The sequence below is a fragment of the Diplotaxodon limnothrissa genome, linkage group LG5 (assembly GCF_057381915.1).
Source record: "Diplotaxodon limnothrissa isolate DT_005_m linkage group LG5, D_limnothrissa_male_GT1.1, whole genome shotgun sequence".
In the NCBI taxonomy this organism is placed as follows: Eukaryota; Metazoa; Chordata; class Actinopteri; order Cichliformes; family Cichlidae; genus Diplotaxodon; species Diplotaxodon limnothrissa.
Genome location: NC_140600.1, coordinates 20,047,226 through 20,070,628, shown reverse-complemented (window position 1 = coordinate 20,070,628; position 23,403 = coordinate 20,047,226). Strand labels below are relative to the sequence as shown.

At 40.0% G+C, this 23,403-nt stretch overlaps 3 protein-coding genes across 3 annotated transcripts; all 3 read right to left on the bottom strand.

The window, feature by feature from the left end:
* Positions 1 to 14: 14 nt before the first annotated feature.
* On the bottom strand, positions 15 to 1,148 carry mustn1a (musculoskeletal, embryonic nuclear protein 1a). Its single transcript, XM_085354130.1, has 3 exons — positions 1,051 to 1,148; positions 824 to 950; positions 15 to 506 (listed from the first exon to the last, which is right to left on the bottom strand). Exons 1-3 carry the CDS (start codon positions 1,057 to 1,059, stop codon positions 409 to 411), a joined length of 234 nt encoding a protein of 77 aa, XP_085210256.1. The 5' UTR covers positions 1,060 to 1,148; the 3' UTR covers positions 15 to 408.
* A 917-nt stretch (positions 1,149 to 2,065) lies between these two features.
* On the bottom strand, positions 2,066 to 5,644 carry rft1 (RFT1 homolog). The gene is made up of 10 exons (XM_085354129.1): positions 5,380 to 5,644; positions 5,202 to 5,287; positions 4,995 to 5,117; positions 4,627 to 4,918; positions 4,402 to 4,536; positions 3,328 to 3,588; positions 3,091 to 3,235; positions 2,894 to 2,999; positions 2,552 to 2,801; positions 2,066 to 2,430 (listed from the first exon to the last, which is right to left on the bottom strand). The coding sequence occupies exons 1-10, from the start codon at positions 5,440 to 5,442 to the stop codon at positions 2,266 to 2,268; spliced, it is 1,626 nt and encodes a 541-aa protein (XP_085210255.1). The 5' UTR covers positions 5,443 to 5,644; the 3' UTR covers positions 2,066 to 2,265.
* Positions 5,645 to 7,366: 1,722 nt separating this feature from the next.
* On the bottom strand, positions 7,367 to 21,874 carry LOC146632165 (protein kinase C delta type-like). Its single transcript, XM_085354128.1, has 18 exons — positions 21,814 to 21,874; positions 19,205 to 19,333; positions 18,862 to 19,061; positions 18,715 to 18,781; positions 18,258 to 18,411; positions 17,159 to 17,190; positions 16,262 to 16,347; positions 15,541 to 15,670; positions 15,080 to 15,180; positions 14,004 to 14,100; positions 13,700 to 13,830; positions 13,188 to 13,361; positions 12,990 to 13,081; positions 9,988 to 10,050; positions 9,047 to 9,185; positions 8,739 to 8,927; positions 7,777 to 7,905; positions 7,367 to 7,687 (listed from the first exon to the last, which is right to left on the bottom strand). Exons 2-18 carry the CDS (start codon positions 19,311 to 19,313, stop codon positions 7,529 to 7,531), a joined length of 2,052 nt encoding a protein of 683 aa, XP_085210254.1. The 5' UTR covers positions 19,314 to 19,333; positions 21,814 to 21,874; the 3' UTR covers positions 7,367 to 7,528.
* Between the last annotated feature and the right edge of the window lie 1,529 nt (positions 21,875 to 23,403).

Below are 23,403 nucleotides of genomic sequence, written 5' to 3'. Positions count from 1 at the left end.
CAATTTGCATCATTTCAAGAGATTTTATTGCAAAGTAATTTCGTAATCGTTGCTGAATAAATCTGTCTTTCTGTTCATTATTATCATTATTATCATTAAGGTTTTTCTGAAGTGTACTGCATACACTACTTTATACTCCCACTCTGAAACTTCCGGTGTAACAAAAAGTCGTATCAGACAGATCAACAAATATGTTTTAAACACTGAAACTGAGTTCATCAGTTAGGCACCTTTCTTAAAATTCAAGGAACTATCAATATAAATCTAGTGTAAAATTTTGTCATAACGAAATACAGAAAAAATGGGCTTTAAACAAGATTTTCCTTGGGTTGAAGTAAGACAAGAAAACAGCTGATCCAAACACATGAACATGGAGCAGGTGTGATTCAGCCACGGTCAGGTTTTCTCCTATTTCCTGATTGGCTGGCCTGAGCGAGTGTTGAAAGCAGTCTCTGCTCCTGACCTCGCTCTGCTGAACACAGAGGGCGCAACTTTACCCATTTTCTCTGTGAAGAACAGGAAACAGCAGTAGGATATCTCACTGTAAATGCAGCAGTAAAGAGGATTATGTAAGACAAATATTTGCTCTGTAAGTACATTGTGTCCCGCTCCGTGTCAGAGGGAACACTGTGACAGGAATCTCCCATCATTACAACCCCTTTCTTTTCTTTTTTTTCTTCTTCTCTGTATATGGAATGGAAACTTGAGCATCATGAGAAACGCCCCTCGCATTTACTCACGGCTGCAGTGTGGTCTTAGCTTAACCAAATACAGAAAGCAGAATAGTTTCATTCGCTCTCATCTGCTGGTTTAGTGTCCTTACCGCACTCCTCCATTACTTCCATTGTCTTGCTCTTGGGAGGCCCGGCAGCACCCAGCTTGTTCTTTGCTTCAGTCAGGTCTTCTTCTCTCACTTCAGGACGCTGCATTTGCTCATCTTCCTGATTAGGCTGAAAGGCAGTAAAGGGAAAGTAAAACACAGAGGTTACTGACAGTCCCCGTGTCTGCAACAATTATGCCCTGCTTTGAAAGCTCAAACACTGCTCTTACTTGAGACATGATTGTTGAGTAGCTGAAGATGGCCTGGAATAAATTCTCTTTCTTTCAGCGGGCTCTCTTTCTCCAACAGGCCGAACCCAACACACACTCTCATATATATACACAACCTAACAGTGAGTCAGTCTCCAGTGGGCAATAACTCTGTTCCTAACACATAAAAAATGACGTAATGAGGGAACTGACTCCTCCTCTTGATCTCTCCCTCCTATTTTTCTCAGGGTCTGCTTCTTCCTTAGAAAATGAAACACTTCTACAACTTGTGGCATTACTTTTTGTCGAATAAATCGGCGGTGTAGGAATCTTGCAAGCGTGGTTGGGCAGCTGCTTTCTAACAGCGCTGACAATAAACAAACCATGCAAATTAAACTCAAAGTTTATAAGATGTGAATCAAGAGATAAGTACTTGATTTTCTTAAGAGGAGACTTAATTTTTCCTGCTGTAAAAGAATGTCACCCCACCCACACACCCATCCATCCATCTTTGTGAAAAAATTGCTGGGCTGATGGGATAGGTTCATTTTCCATAATTACATCATTATTCAACCCCACGGAGACCCCAAATTCAGTGGAAATTAGTTTAGGGGCAAGAAAAGCAATTAAATGGCTGTCTTATCAGACAGGGAAACAATTACAAAGTAGCTGAGTTGACTTAAGCACTGAACTCAAACTTTTCTTTCTAAAAAAAGGAAAAAAAATACTAGTGCAAATCAAGGCTCAAGAACGTAACTACTTCTCACAATATAAACAAAATATTTGGTCAAGGTAAGGTAGCAGAAGTCAAGCATTTCATTTCATTTTAGTAAACATGTTGTACTGCTTCTTAAATACAACTCTACTCCAATCAGTCAACACTGAGAGCGCCTGCCTTAGTTTGTGCACAACTGTTTCACCAAAACAGCTACAGAGGTAGGTGAGCAACACAAACGCAGTATTTAAAACCAAACTTTTTTCCATTTAATTCCTGGAAAAACACCACAGATATAAATACAGTGGTCATGGTGTAAAACAATAAAGAGTTTTATTAAAATACATCCACTTTTTTAAACCCACAACTAAATTCATTCATTTTTTTTATATAAAACTCACAGATTCACACACGCTCATGACACATGTGAGGTCCTTAGAAAGAAAAGGTTGTTCCCCGGCTCAGTTTGTAGTGGAAACGCACGACTTCTTTGAGTCAGGTGTAACAGTTTTACGTCTAATTTAAGTGCGCTTCTTTCTGAATCGAGGCAGCAGCTGAGTGCTCACAAACTGAACAAGCTTAGTCTCTGTGAGAAGAACAGCTACAACCACACCAAGCAGACATATTGCCCCCACGCCGATATGGACGAGCCTCAGAAGCAAGCCGCTGTCGCAGCAGAAAAAAGCCTGGAGACAAGAAAACAGATGCTCCAGTTAGGATCACAGACTTCTACAGAATAAAAATAATAATAAGTATGTTTACTAAAAGCGCAGCTCAAAAGTTCCTGTTTTGAGAAAAAAAACAAACCTCAGAAACTGCTGTGACAACTCCACTGACGCCCAACGCCAGCAGTATGAGAGGGGAGGGCAACAGGCCTCGCAGAGGTTTCCACCGACTCAACTGGAAGTACCGGTGTATGTAAAGCAGGCTGTGTAAGATACGGAGGCCCATATTGAGGCAGTTTGCCAGTATGAAGCCAACACTGCCAGCCCAACTTGTCAGTACGTATGACAGGAAGAGGAAGGAGACAGACAGGGCTAGCATGATGAAGTTGTACCTGAGGACATAAACTCAGTGTTAAATGACAGTTTACACGCTATAAAATAACTGTGTGTCTATATACATATATATGTGTTTCTGCATTCTCACTTGTCAACCTCTTCTTGGCTCATGACAGCAAAAACAAAACACTCTGTTACACCATTCACAGCAAGCAGGAGGACATAGCAGCTGTAGCATTGCAGCAAACTGGGCCCTAAAAAATAAAGAAACACATTTTACAAATTCCCAGCAAAGCAAAATGTCATATACTGGTGTCTCCTGTCACCGGATTGTAGCTCACATACCTGACCCACTACTAAGGAGAGAGCCACCATAAATATCCAGAGCCAGGTGAGAGTATGCATAACCAAACACTGTGATAATCAGACCAATCACCAGCACCAGTTTCAGCAGGCACTCCAGGACCTCTGCGACAATGGCAACTTCTTCCTATAACAAAAACCAGCAAAAAGAGGTCAAATCAACAATTCCAGCATAGCCACTCACAAACATTTGTTTGAGATAACGTCCACAGTTCAGACCTGTTTCTGACTTTTGACATTGCGCCCTCTCTCCAGCACTTTGGCAAAGAATATGTAGAAGCTTTCTTCAATTGGCAAGAAGATGAAGCGCGCCACCATGGAGCCCAGATTATTGACGATATCATAAACACCCTGATCTCCAAAGCTGAGGACGTTCAAAAAGGTCATGACGTATCGCTCACCCTCGGTCAGGATCTGCTTCAGGAAGGATTGCTTGAAGAAGCTCCAAGTGAGCCGCGCTAGATTCCTGTCGACTAACGGCTTTAAACACAGAAAAAGGTTAAGAATATCCGCCGTGAATAGTAACCAAAATATAATTAATAATCACAAATAATCAGATTTTTACAACATTTTCTGCTTGACTGTCTCTAATTTACCTAAAACATTATAGCACAAAGCTTGGATATAAATTTTTAGCTTTATATGCTAAATGCTTTTCTAGATTTTTTAATGGCCTATCCACCCACTTTCAGGGTGTTGTTTCCCTGAGGCATCTGAGGCAGTGTAACCCAAACCTAACCTTAACGCCAGAACTTCCACAGGCAAGCAGGGATCAGATAATCATCATGCTGACTGCTGCAACGAAGGCTGCTGTCTATGATATTATAATATACATGAAAATGATACATTGTTGCATTTATTTTAAACCTAATCTGAATGATTTGATTCCTTCAGGGCAGAGTGCATGCCTTAAAAGTGGGTCTCAAAAATGTAAACTTTGCACAAAATAGAGTTTTCTTCTATTCAGGTTAGACTGTCTGCTATTGTTTTTGTGGTACAAATTGTCATATTTGCTCTACCAGCATGAAAGTTGAATGGTAATGCCATTTTCTTAATTTTTGCGACTAGGAATTTCATAAATCAGAAAAAGAGAGAGAGAGAGAATGATTTGATCTTCAGTGCGAATATTTCACAGCAATCATCACATACATCCAAACTTTGTACCATAAATTTAGCATGCAAATTTGGAGATGGTCGAGCAGAAGGCACACAGTGATTTCAGATGCAATGACTCAGTGTGACTTTGATGTGATCAGTGATGAGTAATGCATAATGACGTGCAAGGTCAAGTACCTCTCCATACTGTCTGCGGGGCAGCAAATCTCTAACACGGCGCAGTGGGAAACTATTCCTCGCTGCCTCTTTGGAACCCAGGAAATGAATGAAGTAAACAGCATAGCATAGCACCAGGATCCCTGTGTACACCAACTAGAAAAAGTGAACACAGCACAAAGTCGTGAAAAGTTCAAACAAATATCTGCAGAAATAAAGCAGCTGATACTTCAGCTGATTTCTTACATGAGCAGCAGAAAAGATGTAAAGGCCCCATTCACGGGAAAACACCACCAGCACCACAGTTATGCTGCACTTTGCGATCATTGCCAAGCTTTCAGCCACCACTTTCAATCGGATAAACATGTGAGCTTGAGCCAAGACCCACAAGGGTTCTGCCAAGAGCTCCTGCACCCCAGATAAGGCAAACAGCACCACAGCAGGACTGTAGTAAGGGACAGTGTGAGCATCTGGGACCTCTAGGAGCCAAAGCCACACATATGACAGAAGTACTGCCCATAACACACCAAGGGGTACCCTGAAAAATTAGAAATAACATGTGAGCATCAAAAACTGAAAATCAGAATGCCTATTTTATCATCTAATCAACTCACGTCATCCATAGGAGATTGATAACTGGTCTCCAGCTGTGGTTTTTGCCCGATTGCCCGCTCAGACAGGCCCTCCGGAAAGCCTCTCTGGACAGAAACACTAATGTGGAATACAGCAGTGTAAGCCTGCATAATAAAGACACACGTAAGGACACATGTTACAGCGGCTGGAGCCCGAAAACCATTGTGTTGTTTTCCTGCAAACTTTACCTGACATTGACCACCCCAATCAGCTCTTTGGACACAAACCGCAGCGTAAAGGCATTCAGAAGAAAGGTGAGCACACGGAACATTACCTGAGGACATAAAACCGGACAAATAAATGAATAAATAAATAAAAAAAAATGCTGTAAATGCTCAACACACATCAACTACCGTGTTTGTTTACCTGTAGCAACACATTATAGGACGCTAGAGTGGACACACTCTGCAGTATGTCCTGAGAGCTCATTTTGATCTTCCTTTGGCTCTGTGAAAACTGTAGTCAGGTGTGGAGTATACCAGGTGTCCGCTGCTTTCTACGAAGAAGAATCATAATGCTGCCATAGTGTGGGAACTCTTATCTCGACCGCATTACAAACCGGCGGCACCAGACATTATTCCAGTAGAGCAACTATGAGCTGTCAGTTGTGCCCGGCAGTTAAAGCTGTGGATCGTACACCAATACTTCCGTAGACATTTTACGCAAGCGCATTACGTAGTGACGTCACGCAACGTTGCGTTCACCCTAGTGCCACTAGATAGCGTCATAATGCTTAGGAAAAATCTATAGATGAAATCAAAAATTAATGCTCGGGAATTTATTATGTACTACAGGTCCACGTGGACCACGTGTTTCTGGAAAATGCATTACTGGTTAATATCTCCAAATTCGGCAGCACGGTGGCACGGTGGTTAGCACTGTTGCCGCACAGCAAGAAGGTCCTGAGTTCAATTCCACCATCAGGCCGGGGTCTTTCTGTGTGGAGTTTGCATGTTCTCCCCGTGTTTGCGTGGGTTCCCTCCGGGTACTCCGGCTTCCTCCCACCGTCCAAAGACATGCAGCTTGTGGGGATAGGTTAATTGGAAAATCCAAATTGCCACTAGGTGTGAATGTGCGAGTGAACGTGAGTGTGAATGGTTGTCTGTCCTTGTGTGTTGGCCCTGCGACAGACTGGCGACCTGTCCAGGGTGTACCCCGCCTCTCGCCCCATGACAGCTGGGATAGGCTCCAGCGCCCCCCGCGACCCTGGAAAGGATAAGCGGAAGCGAATGGATGGATCTCCAAATTCGACTTTCTGACTCAAACCTTGGTTGTTGATGTTTTAGTGGCAGAAACAAGCATCCATAGGGTCTCAATATATTCGCTATATAAACACATATATGCATTTCTGATAAAAATAATAATAATAATAATAAGTTACGGGAAAATGTGTCTAATATTTCCTGTCCAAATAAAAAGATTTATTAACAAATAGAAAAAAAAATATTTTGTCGACTGATACTGATTCTTGTTTTGGTTTGTTTATGAATCAAATTTAATCAAAGGATAATGGGTTGTTGATCAGATCCAAAACGCTTTTAAGTGAAAAGCCTTCAAAATTTTAATTTGATTTATATAAAGATTATATTGCTTTAGATCGCCTCCAGTCCAGCTCCTGAAAGTCAATTTGTTTAAAACCTTTTCTATTACGTGCACTTCAAAATCACACAAAAGGAGCACAGACTTGGGAGTTTATGTTTTTTTTAATCATATGGGAAATATGGAGACAGTAAAAAAAAAAATACATCCTTTGCAAACCAATATACATGTTAACAACAATATACATAAATATTATATACAGCGTTTAAGTGGCTCACCAATTAGTCATTTCACTACTCTTTTTGTACCCATGGCTGCACTCATTGCACCTCCATCCACAAAACAGAACTTTTCTGTACAGCTGAAAACAGCTGGAGCATTAAAGTTTGATCATTACATGGCACTGTTCAGTCAACTTTACAACCACAAGTTCTTCTTAGTCAAAGGCAAGAAGTTGGATGTTTGAAATTATAACATTCATATTTAAGCCACAATGCTAAGATTGATGGATTTTTCTTGGTCTCAAATCTCTAAACATGCAGTCACCTCATTCACAAATACGACCTATATCTGAAGCATGAAGTAAAATTAGTTCCTGTAGCCTTTTTCCTCCATTTCATATTTTCTATCCCCAGTGGAGATGATTTTCAACATGAAAGGGAAACATGATGGCAGCAGATGGTAGCAATGACGTCAAGTGGAATGTAAGGATTTTTCAGACTCCCACTCCCACAGTATATTATTACTCACACAGGTCTTCATAACCTATACAAATAATAAGCATGCACATAAATGAAACATCCACATATATATATATACAGTACACGGGCCGTTTGTTGTTTGATCGTACCCAAGAATAGTTTGTGCTTAAAATAAGGTGAAACAAATACTGATTGTGAAACAGCTTGCTCATCTGCAAGCAGGCAAACTGTTCCATAAACATGAGGAGAGTAACATGAGTCTGACATGGATGACATCATTTTTCTAAAAGATGCTCCATCTTGGGGTTCATGAATGAAAACCCAGCAAATGCCGACTGGTCCATGGAATCTATGAAGTTCTTATCACTGTAGGAAAGACGAGCCTTCTCGCTGAGGAACTCCCGGTCAAAGTTGCTGCAGTCATTCGGCGCTTTCTGGAAGTTTCCACAAACAAATCTCAGCAAAATGTAATCATAGCACAAGAGCTACAATTTTTAAATCCTCAGTGACGTGTGTGACGTACCACTTTGGGTTTGAAGGGGGGCTCAACCTCTCTCATTTCCAACGCCTGCCAGTTAATGCTCTTGAAAAAGGGGTGTAACCGGATATTACCCACAATTCCTATCCTGCGAGTTGGGTCTCTCTCAAACAACTGCAGGGAAGGAAGGTCAGAAAGGTTGCATAAGGAATATATGTGATCATGTGTCAAACACAAAGGATTTTCAGTTAAATGGACTGCTTATGTTCTCAGACCGTACCAGCCAGGGACTGAACTTGGTGCTTAATGTTCCCTCCACTCAAGTGCATCAACAAGCTAATTTTTTTACCGTCATTTCCTACTCCACAGACAATCTAAGTTATTCAGGTCAGGACTCTGCGAGGTCTTACAACTGGCAGAGTAACTGCAGGTGGAGTAGACCATATTAACAATGGATATGTTGCACTAAGTGTGACAATTAGAACTTGTCCAAATACTTTTTGTTAATATTTGGAGGGCTTTTGGATGCTCCCTCAAAAGAAAGGCTGATTTCATTTCACTAAACCTCAAGCAAAGCTTTAGCTCAGGCAGGCCCACAAAGGCAAGTCTTGGAACAATCCCAGCAGACTAGCTGATCCCAGTATTAGCCCACACCAGCAGAGGACTAAGCTCAGTTACCCTAAAACCCTTTCAAATGGTTATTTCATATAGGATATGAAATGTAAGCAGCTTTTTCTTGCCCACTGTTTCTGTGCATCTGCAAGCTGCTTCTTTTCATGTTTCTGACTTGTTCAATGTCCAGTCTGTTGCCAGTGACACAAATACTAGTTTACCTAATACTTTGTGAAATAAACACATGAAACTCACTTGGATGAGTGATAAAACATTGCTCCCACTGAAAACGCTACGTCCAGATGAACAGAGTCAACTTTTTGGGACTCATGGACATTTCGTGTCTGAACGCTTTTTGGGGTTATTATATTTAGTATTAAAGATATGATACAAACCCGCTCAAGCAGATCTTTCGACTCCTTGCTAATCCATCGGGGATAATGGGGAGTATCCATGCGAATGGACTCAAACAGCTCATCCTCATCATCTCCATGAAAAGGTGACTGACCAATCAGCATCTCATACAGCAACACCCCAAATGACCACCAGTCAACTGAGAATGAGTATTTCTGTCCCAGCAGAATCTAAAGTTAAACAAAAAATTATAAATAACAATTAAACCAGACAGACGTTTAAAAGTTTTGTTTTTAAATGCAGATTTGATTATTTCAGCACAAGAGAGAATTTTGGAAGAAGACTGCACCTCTGGAGCGATGTAATCCGGAGTGCCGCAAAAAGTTGTGGCGCGATTGTCACCAAATACATTCTCCTTGCACATGCCAAAGTCAGCAATCTTTATATGCCCATCGCAGTCCAGCATCACATTGTCTAACTTAAGATCCCTGAAAATGAATAAAAAGTAGAACCAAGTTACGATATAAACATGAGTTATTGTGATGATAACGTTTTAGAAAACTATTTTGTGTTTGTTAGAACAGAATTTACCACACAAATAACAACTTACAATAAAAGGTTAAATAAAATTTTAAGGGGATTAATGTTTGATTACAGATGCATTTGCACTTTGAACTGTGAGATTTTTTACACACTACTATTTGCTACACAAAGCAGCAGTTTTGTAAAATGCAGTAATTATATGAGTTTCTTTGAGGATATTGAATTTTTACTATACTTATAGGTGATTTCACTATAATTAAAAAAAACAAAATTATGCAGAGATATGAAAGGTCTTTGAGATATGCAGTCCAATTGAGTGGTCTACTGTTTCTATGTTCATTTACTAGACATTTTGTAACAGTTATCTTAGTTTTGTGTTGTCCTGAAATGTCAGGAGTCTGGTTTTCTCAGTGTAACAAATAAACACATTTACATTTTCCTCTTCCCAAAATCTTTTAAAAAAATTTTAAATCACATTTTTGTACTGCATCCAAGTCCACAGTTTTCATAACAGCCCTTGCTCAATGCATGCCACACAATAATAATTAAACTTTCAGGGGGAAAAAGTGTCAAAAATGCGTGGGATTACCTAACTAAACAAGATTGGAGACTTTGCAAATTCATTTTCTCATTACACTTGCAACTGAAATCATTGGCGCATTAAAAAACAACAACAAAATAATGTAAAGAAAACAGATTTTTAAGTGTATTTTATATTCATGTGAAATTCCTATTCTGTGCTCTGACCTGTAGATGATGCCTTTGGAATGTAAAAACTGAAGACCACAAATGATCTCGGCAGAGTAGAACCTGGCAAGACAAAGGAGTCAGAGACAGAAATATCAGACACTCATCTCTGATGGAAAGCTACAGGCCTGTGCGGAGCTATCTCAGTACATAGCTGGAGGCTTAACACTGGTGTAACTGCAGACTCATTTCAGTGTACACCTGAATTATTGAAGAGGACATTTGTATGGAGTAGGAGACAGGTGAATAACACTCTCATAATGTGAAACCCAAGAGCTGCTGCGAGCCGAATGATTAGCCTATCGCTGACCTGCTTCTCTTGTCATCTGTGTCGAGTGAAACAACCAGGTCCGGAGAGCACACAAAGCCATCTCTCCAGCCCAGTTCCTGCACAGTGACACTAAATGACCTGCTGAACAGGACTGAATAGACTGTCAATATCTCTCACTTAACATCATTAGAAATGCAGTCCTCATAGAATAGGAGTCAGACAGTACAGGCATATGTACAAGAACGTCTCAACCTGGATCACGAAGAACAAAACAAAAACACACAGTTGTAAGAGGACACCTCGATATGCATGCAAGCTGAAGGAAAGTTGAAATGGTGCATGAAACTAGTCTTTGTCAGGTTAGCAGCAGCCTTTGTGGTGGCAACGAGCTTAACTGAGACTCTGCAGTTCAGTCACTGCCAAAGGAAAAATGTTGCATAACCAGATCCAGCACATGCCTTATATTCTGTGACAGCCTGTGCAGCAATATACAACACGACAGTTTAGACACATTAATCTTGTGTGTCATCAAGTTTACAGAAACTATTCTATTATAAATAAGTCACCAGAAGATTATGTATATTGCAGGTACTAGACGACTTCCTGACTGGCATGGCGGTGGAAGTGCAGGTTGATGGAAGAATACTGCTTTGTCTTTTTCACAACAATAATGAGCATTCCTACAGAAATAAGAGGAAATGCCACTGGAGGAACAGATAGATAAGAAAATGAAAGGAGGGGATCAAAGCCATATCTCACCTCTAACAGTGCAGGAAATTATGTTAATGGCATGAGATTGACAAGGAAATGAGCCTAATGAGTGTGCAGTTACGTTTTACAGAGACATAGCAACAGGGTATATTTCAGATCCCTTGATTACCATCAACCGCTTTCAGACAGTTCGGGTGAACAGGAATAAATCCAAGCGTAATAAATAAAGATGTGGATGATTTGCCACTTTTATTAACAACAGATGGTGCCACCCTTGTCACATTACTGTGAAGGAACGCTTCTGCAGCCCACATATTTAACATGGGGCTACTTCCACACTATATACCCACAGACTTTTCACATGCCAGATTGGCTGTTGTTTACATCGCGCTCTCCAGCAAACTGGCAACTCCGTGTGACATCATCCACACTTGCATTGAGACTACGGACTATGCATCCCAGTGATTTCTTGTAGTCCTGTGTTGTGTTAGGCTTGTGGGATTTTACAACTCGCCAGTATTAGAGCTGTTACAAAATAATTTCCCTGCAGAGAATATTAAAGTCCTTATTTTAATCCATCCATCCTCATTTGTTTAACACTTTAAATGTGTATAAATGCATCATCTACAAGCATCCTATTTTTTTTTTTTTAAGTTTAAACAACCAACCTGCTCCACCATGACTATAACAGGCAATGTTATAGTCATGGTGGAGCTATGCTGTTTGTCAGCAAGATAGGCAAAACTACCAAGGTTAACTTACATAAAGTGCACTGCATAAAAAAGCAACAGCTCATAGCATGAACTTGCTGCTCTTACTGATATTACCATTCAGTCTTCAAAAACAATGCATGGTTAACACCACAGACTGTAAGCATACATTTAAATTAAAGCAAATTTGTTTAATTAATTTACTGCTTTGCTGGAATTGACTTAAATTCGGTCTTATGAACCACAGAATTTCTGCTGTCTTGTTGAGGCATGTTTGTTTTAAGCATTAACATAAAAAAAGATGCAAACACGTAAAGGAATGAATAGTAGGGAAATAAAATAGCCCACTCTCTCTCTCACTCACTGAGGATAAATTACCCAGAGTGAATACAGTCACTGAATGAGGAGAATTCTAGAGGATGCCAACAAAGGATCAGGTGTCAGTGTTTGCAAAGTACAAAATTACTCCTGTCATCTCAAAGGTACTGGACACAGCCGCTGATTTAACTACAGGAGATGTAAGATCAGTGACTAAGCACAACAGTTAGAAAGCAGAACATGAAGCATTTCAGTGGTTCATAAGAAAAAAATCCAGCGAATGCATTCAGTCTTAAAACCCGGCTGTACACTCTTTGTATTTTTCTGCTACATACAGCCAAATTCTGTCAAAACTCTTCAGCCAAAACATTACTTTTCAAAAGATTTCTGCACTCAGTGAATTAAATTTATAACTGACTAAAAAGCAAGAATTTCATCGGTTCTAAACACCACATAACATGATTATTACTCTCATATTAATCTCTCTGAATCCTTAGCACTTGCTAAGAAATGTCAGCAGGTTTGTAAAAGTGTAATTTAATTTAAAAAAGTAAAAGTTTAGTTGGCAGTCAAGGTGCCGCCAGATTTTGGATTCATAACGCTTTATTTCACCAGCTTGCGATTGTTTTTCTCTGGAGAGATTCCCATAGTGTGATGAGAAGTGGGTGTAGTAACTGATATCTCCCCATACACAAACATTAAGAGCTGTTCACTCCTTACAAGGCCTGTCTTCTAAAGAACAGGAGCTAATAGATGCCAGCATTGCCCCAGTCCTTCAGACTTTATACATCATATAAAAGAAAACAAGATGCAGGCTAAAAAAGTGACAAAGAGACAATAAACATATGCTCATCTTTACAAGTATCTTCTGTAAATGTGAGTCTCTGGGCAGCTAGACAAGCATGTGAACACTGAGTAAGGATGGCAGGGATTGTGTTTCCACTGAGTAACGTACAGTATGTCATGATGGCTGTGTGACAGGTGGAACTCACGTGGCTCTGTAGAGCTCAAAGCGCCCTTTTTCCTGAATGTGAAACATCAAGTCACCTCCATTCAGATACTCCATCACAAAGAACAGATGCTCCTAGAGAAACATTTCATTTTTTACTATTAAAGGCACAACGATGTAATGTAATGTAACTACTGATGCAGAATAAAATACAGTCATTAATGACATGGAGGGGAAGTACCTTGGTCTGAAAGGTGGAGTAAAGGTGTGTGAGGAAGGGGTTTTCCCAGGCTAAAGCCAAGACTCTTTTCTCTACCATCGTGCACTCCACATCATCATCCATAAGCACTACATCTTTCTTCAGAGCTTTCACAGCAAAATACTCTCCACGCCCTTTCAGCTCTGCCAGCAGGACCTACAAAGAGAAGAGAAGAGAAGAGAAGAGAAGAGAAGAGAAGAGAAGAGAAGAGAAGAGAAGAGAAGAGAAGAGAAGAGAAGAGAAGAGAAGAGAAGAGAAGAAAAGAGAAGAGAAGAGAAGAGAAGTATTAGTATTTTAATTCGCTGGTTGATGAAACACCCACAGTCCATGTAATAAGTTCTATAAGAGAACTACAGCCTCCATTGTAATGATGACAGCTGATATGGGTTGACTTGAGTGTTGTTGGTTCACTTATTTATATTCTCTCTTTTTCTCTCTAGTTTTTAAGATGGCAGTCTCACAGTTCGTTTCACACTGACGTCATTGCTCCGTACCTTTCCAAAACTGCCTTTTCCTAAGACTTTGTGGAAGATGAAGTTGTCCATGTTGATCTTGGTTAAGTGGGTAAGACGAGACGGTACCCGTGGGATGGAACCTTCCCAAAGTTTGCCGTATGTCGACCCATCTAATGGACAAATACATTACCACACACAGAAATGACATATTTACACAATTATCTCAAACCTTTGCATATTTTCTGCAGTTTTTATTTGCATAGCATTTGCTATCAGTACAGAACTTTAACTTTCTGCTTGAATGTTTGGAGGAAAAAGCACCAACAAATAAAGCCTCACTCACCATTGATCTCAAGTCCAGCAAGTTTATTCACTTCGTCATAGATTCCAATATCCGGGAGATTAGGCAGATTTGGATCTGAACGGCGAGTGGATGATTTCTGATGGAAAAAAGGAAGAAAAATAAACACATAAACAAAAAATAAACATGAAGAACTCAAACAACTGTTTCCTAACAATGGTCGACTAACAGCCGTGGTACATTTGAGTCAAAAACTTGTTTGATTCTTCTCTCTTTAACTGTCTTCAAAACTAAATAGATTTTGGGTTGAACGACAGGCCTGTAAAGACAGAACAGAATGAGTCAGGCGTTTAGCACAGAAGGGCAGGAAAATTAGGTCAACACACACCAGTAACTTTGAGTTTCACATTCAAGTGAAACAAATAAGATACTTTTTTGCTAGTTAGTTATTATTAATCAGCTTGTTATCTTTCCACTTCAGGTAAGAAGCCTGAAGTGGAAAGTTTGGGTAAACAAAGAAAGTTGATAACTGTTATCATGACACCCATTATCTCTATAACCAGTTTTAGGTTTTGTTGAGCCAACAAACACAAGCATCTCGGGGTACTGGCAACATTGCAAGCTAAGTGCCTAGATTTGATTTCAGATCTATTTGAATCTTCTCTATCCTTTCAAAACAAACATTTACACATTATGATAAATAATGTAAATACTTCAAGAATTTAAATGCTATTTCATTTCTTAAATGATGATAAAATATAGAGATGTAGTTATAAGGCTTAAGTATTCATTTTATTCAGAAAGTTTATAAAGTTATAAAGAAATTTGCTGCTAATATGTTTACTAATATTTCTGGAAAACATCCAAATAAGTGCCACTACATAGAAAACAGAACAGCAACAACCAGTTTTTAAATTATCTTTTTTATATAAAATTTAATAAAGTGCTTATCTATATTTGTTATTCATTATCATTCGGAGTCACAAAATCTCCAAGAGCAAAGTCGCGTTAGTAGAATGACACCTGAGTCACACTTCTTTCTCATTGTAATGTCATCCATCTTGATGTGGACTTGAATACCAAAAGATACAATCCACTGAATGACTCACTGAACTCACCTGACTGACTTGTGTGAGGGCTTCGGCTAGTAGTTTCTGATTGATACCACAAAGGTTGGCTACTTTGTCCTGACACTTGTGATGGACATTCATGGCGCAGTCTGCAAAGAGAAAAAACAAGTCTGCACTGAAAAAATTTTTCTTGGCCCCCATAAATATGAAGCAATAATTTTGAGTAAAATAAAAATGAAATCTATAAAACTGAAGGGTTATTTTTTAAAATAATCATTAAGGAAAATATGCTTAGGATAAACTAAATGTATTTCAATACGGTAAATTTAATTTGACCAAATCCATTAAATTTAATGTTTTACATGTTTTATATGTAAAAAATACACAGAAAATTTACTTTTAATTAAGTTGCTTAAAGTCAACATTTTAGGTGTAAATATTTTTTTAGTCTGTAGAGTACAGAAGCACACGCTCCTGTAACCATCCAGTCAATCATGTCTCTGCTGTACCTTCACACTTCAGGCCTTGCTTGACCAGACCCCACAGAAGGCTTCCACAGTGGTCACAGAAGGTGGGACTCATGTAGTTGTTGATCTTGAAACGATGCGGCATGTCGATTTTAAATCGCTCCTTCTGGAACTTTGGGCACGGAGAAGATTCATCATTGCTATGTATGACCAAAGGACTCACGCTCACAGGCCTGTAACATCTAGCTTTCCTGCGCACCTTCCTCATCCTTTTTTTCCCCCTTGTCTTCTTCTTCCCTCTCTAACTTCAATGTGTCAAAAGTCACTACAGCACTGTGTAAAAAAAATTCTCAGAGATTACAACTTGTGGGCCAGATCTGTCCCTGCTAGTTGAATTTAAAGTATTTCCCTAAGACCACACCCCATCTGTTAGTCCCACAATGTGTGGGGGTGCAGTGCTCATTCCTGTCACTGCTATCTAGGTTAGCTGGACTTTGATTATCCCCTAATATTGATGGACATTGAAAAATGCTTCACTGGAAGTGGAAACTAACAGGTATGTGCCTTTGTGTTAAACCCTGACCGAACTATACACTTTAATTTGATAAACGAATCATTGTTGATTTGCTAAGGAGGAATACATCAAAATCGTAAATCACAGAGGAAAAAAAGCCCACACTAAACTGACTATTGCGCACTAATTGGGACACATATGGCGAACACTAACAGTACATGGTGTACAGAAGAAATGTGTGTTACACACCACAGTATCCCGACTGTTGGCAGCAGTACCAGTACATCTGCCGATGATTTTGTCTATACATTTCTTGTGGATGGCTGCATTACATTCTGAGAAAAAGAAACGATATAGCAGATTAATACTTTAGTTTTTAAGCTGTACACACACATGCTTTCATAAACATGAAGCAGTGATTTTGAATAAAATTCAGTGAAAATATGTCAAATCAAATTTATCTATATAATTAATCTTGCAGGAAAATGGTAGTCCACTACATTTCTTTTGACCAGACTCCTTTAAATCTATCATTTTACCTTGTAAAAAAAATTACATGGAAATATTTCAGCAATCAGCATATTTTTGAGTGCATAACGGTAAAAGAAATGAATATGTACATTTCACAGTTTGCTTTTATGGTTAAGTAGACATTTTTTATGTTTAACATCTCAGCCATTCTCACTCCCGAGATGTGATATACTCACGATATGTTAAGTCCCGAGGCATTCCTGAGGAACGCGAAAGCATAAGAACGTGTATTATGCTACGCGCCTGGTTATAGATGAATTCCAGTAGAATACCGGTAATACACATTCCAGCCATGTATTCCAGCCCTAACCATAAACTTATCCCGAACCTTAACCAGCACTTTGATGACATTAGATAGTGTTTTCTAAAGCAACTTAAGTAAAATGAACGTACATGTGTAGATTCATTTCAAACGGTTCTCATGTTTTCTCATGTTTCCTCATTTTTCCGATCTCATAATATAGGGACGTGTTGGGTGCCGGAAGCGTAATATACAGACGATTTGTCACCTAGCGTAAAATGTAACGCTTTGGGAGTGAGAACGTGTTGAACATCTATGTTGCTGTTTTAGCTATAACACAATGTATTGAGATTTTTTTAATGAAGTACACTTACGTCTGCATTTATAGCCTTGCTTGTTGAGTCCCCTGTGTGAGACAAAGACAGGCTTTGTGAATGATTTCCCAGTTTATCACTCAAAAGCAATAAGGAACAGGTACTGCATTGCATACACTTTATAACTTGTAAATTCTATCTTAACTGTGTGGTAACGATGGTGATTAAGTCTCATTAAGGTTAAAACACTTCATAGGAACAGGCCCTGATTTGCTACTCTACCTAAGAATATTAAAGTGCATAACACAAGTAACATAACCTCCCAAAAGCACAAGTCTCCTACCTTTAGGGTAATCTTAGAGCTACACTAACAATCCCTCTTCCATCAAGTAGAGTGAGTAAGTACAGATGTGTGAGGAAGGGGTTAGTGGTAGTACTTTATTTCTGAACTTCATTTAACTAACGTGGCAACAGCAATCATTGAGAAAGCTAATGGTAACAAGGATGTGTGGAGCTCAGTAAGATGGAAAAGTACCAGCGGGTGGTCAATAATGGGCTTAAACGAGATGTTGGGGTGTATATTTATCATTTCCTAATCTGAAATAAGATAAAGTGAAGTCAGATAAGATAGGATGCCTCCTATATTTAGACTTTACTTCTGTAGAATCTATTTGGGAAAATAATGTTAGGCTTATCTAATATTAGGCCTAAAATAGTACATTTCTGTAATGTGGCTCCAAATGAAGTATGTAGTTTTGTGTATCTTTTTGCACAAAATTTCCAATTTCATCAAAATGTGCTTCATATCAGATAACTGGACAACTAAAGTCTTCAAAGGAAAACATGAGCATTCTATGTATAACATCAAGAAAATGGGTCATCAAAGTCTTGGGTCATGGTCTGGCAAACAAAAATAGTTATTGAGAGTTTCTGCCAAACTATGTCAGGGGATTGTCCTCACTTCTTTTTTAATTAGAGAGCTCATATTTCCAGGAACTGTTCACATTAAAAGTGTCACATACAAAACAGTGATCTAGAAAAATAATTACAGTCTTAATCAGAAATAAGTCTGCTAATACTACATATCCACAAGTTCCTGAACACTAGATTCTCAATATCCTGTTTCCTAATTTGATGAAAGTTTTAGACGGGCACTGACCAGACAAATTCTCTGCACACAGAGCAGAAAGTGGGCTGTCTGAAGAAAGTTGCAATGAACTCATGGTTCTTGATGAAGTGTATTTTGGCCTGCTTTATGGCCCCGCGTCTACGGTTCAGAGTAGGAGCTTCCTCCTTCACAGGCTGCTTGCTCTCTTCCAAATAAAGAGAGAAAAACAAGTCAGTCATATACAACACTGTGACAGAAAAAGAGAGGTCATATTACAGATTTGTTACAGACTGATAGCCTTATGATTGCAGTAGGGAATCACACGTTAAAGTGTGTGTAAGGACTACATTAAATTAGCAGCTGAAAACCAGAGATGACTGGTGTGGGTGAGGGGGATACCCCTCTAACTGTCTTTGAAGAGGCTGCAAAACATACTTAAATAAAAGGAAGTGCATAGAAGAGAAAATAAAAATAAATAATATAAAAATATAATGTAATTTAATCTCACCTGCATCTGCATCCTCCAGAAAATACTGCACTGCCATCATTACTTTTCCTGAAGGATGGAGATCCATCTGAACACAAAATATAAGTACAGTTAAACAGGATCCTGACATTTGCTCTTAAAGACAAAGGACAGTGTGTAATGACTTACCCAGAATTCAGCACGCCCGTTGGCTTTCTTGCAGCGCTCAGCAAGGACAGACACACCGACAGACACTTCAGCCAGCGGCTCCTCCGCTGTCTTCATCAGCAGTACCTCGAGCACACGACCTTCATAGATGTGTGCATCAAAAGTGGACTTCCAGGCTGGGTACATGGTGGGTTTACGCTGAACCAGGGTCTTCCCTCTTTCTGAGAAGCAGATGGGCAGATAGAGGAAGTAGAAAAAATATTTTTGGCATGTTTTCAATTTAAACAAAATAAGATAACATAATTTGTGTTTGTTGTTTGAGCAGAAGTAGAGACTTCTGCAAAAGACAAAAAAATGATCTCACCAGTTGTCAAGGCTTCCTTCATCTTGATAGCACAGAAGGGTGGGTCAGTCAGAGGAGGCAGGATACCCAGGTCGTACGAGTTAAAGGCAATCCTCAAGAAAGGAGCCATGGTGAAAGTACCAGGATCGCCTGTTCTCAGACAAGAACAACCACAAATTTATTACTGTTAAAGTGCATCATCGCATTGTCTCAAAATATTGCAAAATGTCAAGCAATAGTGCTAAGTTCTATCTGAGCATTTTGACCCCAAACAAAAAAAAGACAGAAGATAAGATAAGCGGTCTTTTTACTGGTATTTGAGAATTTCCTGTCACTAAGCGAGACACCTGCAATGAGCAAAATTTGCCTCTGGCTGCAGCACAAATTTGTATTTTGCTTTCTCTCACTGCAAGATTTACTCTGACTCAATTTTTTATGGTGGACTGGCTATTAATCCAAATGACTGCTTGTTGGAAGCAAGTTACGCACACATTTAGTACATGACCTGAATTTTATGTCATGTATATATTTTCCATATTTTTCCTAACTGAAGAGAAAAAAATCATTCACTTTTTTACCTACAGAGGAAATACCTGAATAACTGGATTTCTTTTGCATTAGAAGTGAAATTCCAGTGGTGACACATAATGAGCGATCAATGTCCCCCTTTGTGCTGGGTGCTTGTTACCTCACGCATGATTTGCTGCTTGCATAACTCCACAAGTGTTGCAGACAGTGCCACAACTTTTCTCTATAACAACCCAAACACCACTAGTTTCAGTATGTGCAATACATTAGGTAACCCCTGTTAACTGTTACACCCATGGAGTCTTTAATTATTATTTTCTTATTGCCACTGATACACATTTAAAATGTGAGCACAAAGTCACATTTGTTTGGTTCCTTATCACTATGCCTGCAGTTTCTGACAGGTTGCAGCTGCAACACCAGAGGTGTTTCCTAGCACTACAAAGTCAGAGCTAGTCTCAACATGTCACTGATCCAAATGCATGCTGTGCTCCAAAGAAAGCCTAGCTGCTATCACAAGCCTGAAACTGTAACCACCTACACTCAGACTCAGAAAAGTAAGACGGAATAAAAGATGCAGGCAAGTAAAAAAGCATGCAACCAGTTTCACTCACGTACTGCAGCTGGGAGCTGTGATGCCAGGGCTTTTGGGAGTTAATCAACAGCAGGCATGCTGTGTGTTTCAGGCCAATAGTGATTGATTTCCCAACCAGCTGTGAGCAGTTTCAAATTGTCCTGTCTAGTTACCTCCCCAGCATACTGTAACTGGTAAACATCCTCTAGAAGCTTGTTATTCAACTTTATGTTGTCTACTTCCTAATGTCTGACCTAACAAACCACACAATTACTGATTTCTGTTATTATTGCTTAATAATTGTATCAAAAACCATTACACGCTGTTCATTCACAAAGGCAATGTGGTAAAATCATTACAAAAAATAAACCCCTGAGCACTGAAACATAATTTGATGGCTGTACTCTCCTCTGAACCTTTGCTTAATTTAAAGTTCAATTAAAATTTTAATTTTCTTCCACACAGAAGAATACTAACATCGCTTTTACTGACTGAAATGGTAACATAATACCTGATTCTGAGAGCCTGACTGTGTTTCATCGTGGTATGGAAAAGAGCCTTTCTTCCTCGACGTAATTACCCCCTCATAAACACTTTTGAACGCCTCATGTGATCGCGCAGAACACCTAAACCATTGCTGAGGTTGACACAGGTCCTATCTAGATTTGAGTCTTGCGCATAATGAAAAACTAAACTCTGACGGTCACATTCACCGAGAATCAGTCAGTGCATCTGATTCTCTCTTTATTCTCTAAAGGATGTGGTCGATTGTCAGTTGGCTGAACGCAGATGTCACCCCACGTCTGACTCAGACAGCAGCTTGCAGCCAGATTGTCTTAATGACAAGTAAATAACTGTTCCTTCTCCCTTTTCTCCCTTTTCTTCTTTTTATCTTTACTCCTCCATCCTTGCTGTCCAGACCTGCTCACATTCCTCCTCATCCCTGGTGATATTCTGTCACTTAACGGATTCCACATAAGCAGAATTACCGACATACTGCATGCAGTTACCGACTGTGTTAAGACAGGGCCGCAGATGCTTGCAGATGTTCCAGTCCAAAGGGGTGGTGGGTATAGATCAGTAGGTCGCGATAATTCACCTGTCAGTACCTTTTGTGACCCCGTAGCGTCAGCAAGTGTGACGGGGTCACGGATTCCTGTGCACTGTTTCACTGAAGCAGCTCCAGTCGCTACTCGGAAAAGTTGTCAGGGGTTATTATTTTAACCAAAACAGCTGTGTAGTGCCAGCTGCCTTGTTGACTTTTCATAGAAATGAAACGTGTCTGGCTAAACTTTCACTGCGCTACAACAGCTAACGCTTTCAGCGAGGAAGAAAAACTGTAACCAGTTAGCCAGGGTTTAGCGTTACTCGCCTCACCCTCACAGTGAGGTTTTCCAAAGGATGAAAGAAGCAGACGAAACGGTACTGTTTTCTGTAACTTTCTGTAAAGTTTAGACGTAAAACCCGTACTCTGCTACTAAAAACCCACTCGACTGAAGCCTGAAAAGGATTGTAATGGCAGACTCACCTTGTCCTGCAAACCAGGCGGTTGTTCTCGACGAAAGTTGCTCTTTTTCTTCCTCTAGTGTTTTTTTCTCTCTCTGTGATTCCGTCGATTGAGGAAGTGTGGCGCGCGCTCGCAGCGCAGGGGCTTTCTTTGCAAGCTGTGACGTTTACCTAGTATGCACACAAACACACACACAGACACACACACTCACTCCCCCCCTCTCTCTCTCTTTCAGACACACAGACTCACACAGGGTAGTCTGTGAAGCGGTGGCGGGGCACTGTACACTTAGCTGCCCTCATTGAATTTAGGGCCGTGCCACTTACCATAATTCTTTTTTTCTTTTTTTCTCCCCCCTCAGGGGTGGGAGTATTCCCTTAACACACACAAACACAGCACAGATGCAGGCAAATACACACATAGTCTATCACTTTTCAGTCACGCGTGTCACTTGACATGTAAGCCTGTTTGAAGTTAACGGGCGTGTTCGTCACAGCAGACCTGTTGATCATATATGAGACTATATGAGTTATAAATATGAAAAAGCGACCCAACACATTATAACTGTGCATAAAGATCCGCATTGCTGGTGAGTATGCCCTAGATTACAGTATGTGGGGGAAGAGTCTTTTTTTTTCCACGTGAAGTGTTTGTGTGGCAGGGGGTGGGGTCACGTGGCTGGGACTGTAGGCTGCGGGGGTAGTTTTGAGGTTTGCGCTAGGTTTTGCTGGTGAGGAGGTGGCAGATTTGGCTCCGGTACCAAGAAGGATCTTTTCTTGTTATAAACAGGCACTCCAGATTATCCACACTCTTTATTTGTTTCATGCCTGTGTTCACCCCCACACACGCACACATAGATCTAAATAATTGTATGTCAGCACAAGTAAGGGGGGGTTAAGCCCAACTTGGTATTCATCGTCATCTGATTAGAGGCAGCTATAGAACATACTGGCTGATTGAGGGCCTAATTCCTCCAGGATGAGTCATAGTTCAATGACTGGGAGCAATAAGTAATTGCTGCTCTGTGTCAAAAGGGAAGGAAAAAAAACCTGGACAGGAGCAGGCTGGCAGGGCACAGGTGTGCCGGTGTCCCCCTCACTTCTCTGTGGATTTACATAACAAGCAGGTTCTGACTCATGGTAGACACAGGAAGTCTGCAGACTAGGTGTGTGCACTAAAGACTTCAATGCTCACCGACTCTTCTGACTCTCACTGAGGCACCCTCAAAGCTCAAGAAACCCTGTTATTCTGTTCTTTTTCCAGCACACACATGCACACATACACACACTGTGATGATCCACCAGTGGGATTCATAGGCTGGAGAACAGGCGGATGTTAAATTGAGCCTGCAGAGATGGAAGAGAGAATGATCATCTACATAGAAACTCCTTATGCATGCAGATGAATGCATATGGCTATGTGGCTCTGTGGGCTAGGAAGCTAAGGAAGAGGCTTCGTCATTTGAAGCTGAGGTTTCTTTCATGGGTTTTAGTGCATACTCAGTTGTGAGTTTATTATTTAAATGTTTATTATGGTCAACTACAGGTGTAAGACTTTTTTTTTTAAATTGTTTTGGCCGTCAGGTTATTCAAAGCTGCTTCTTTTGTTGCT

Coding starts and splice junctions, on each gene's coding strand:
- mustn1a (XM_085354130.1), bottom strand. Junction 507..823: donor GGAAGTAATGGAGGAGTGCG/GTAAGGACACTA, acceptor TGTTCTTCACAG/AGAAAATGGGTAAAGTTGCG.
- rft1 (XM_085354129.1), bottom strand. CDS start 5,442: ATGAGCTCTCAGGACATACTGCAGAGTGTGTCCACTCTAGCGTCCTAT. Junction 5,288..5,379: donor CCTATAATGTGTTGCTACAG/GTAAACAAACAC, acceptor TTATGTCCTCAG/GTAATGTTCCGTGTGCTCAC. Junction 3,000..3,090: donor TCTCCTTAGTAGTGGGTCAG/GTATGTGAGCTA, acceptor TTTATTTTTTAG/GGCCCAGTTTGCTGCAATGC.
- LOC146632165 (XM_085354128.1), bottom strand. CDS start 19,313: ATGGCTCCTTTCTTGAGGATTGCCTTTAACTCGTACGACCTGGGTATC. Junction 18,412..18,714: donor TCTGGAGGATGCAGATGCAG/GTGAGATTAAAT, acceptor TTTATTTGGAAG/AGAGCAAGCAGCCTGTGAAG. Junction 15,671..16,261: donor CCAACAGTCGGGATACTGTG/GTGTGTAACACA, acceptor CCGTGCCCAAAG/TTCCAGAAGGAGCGATTTAA.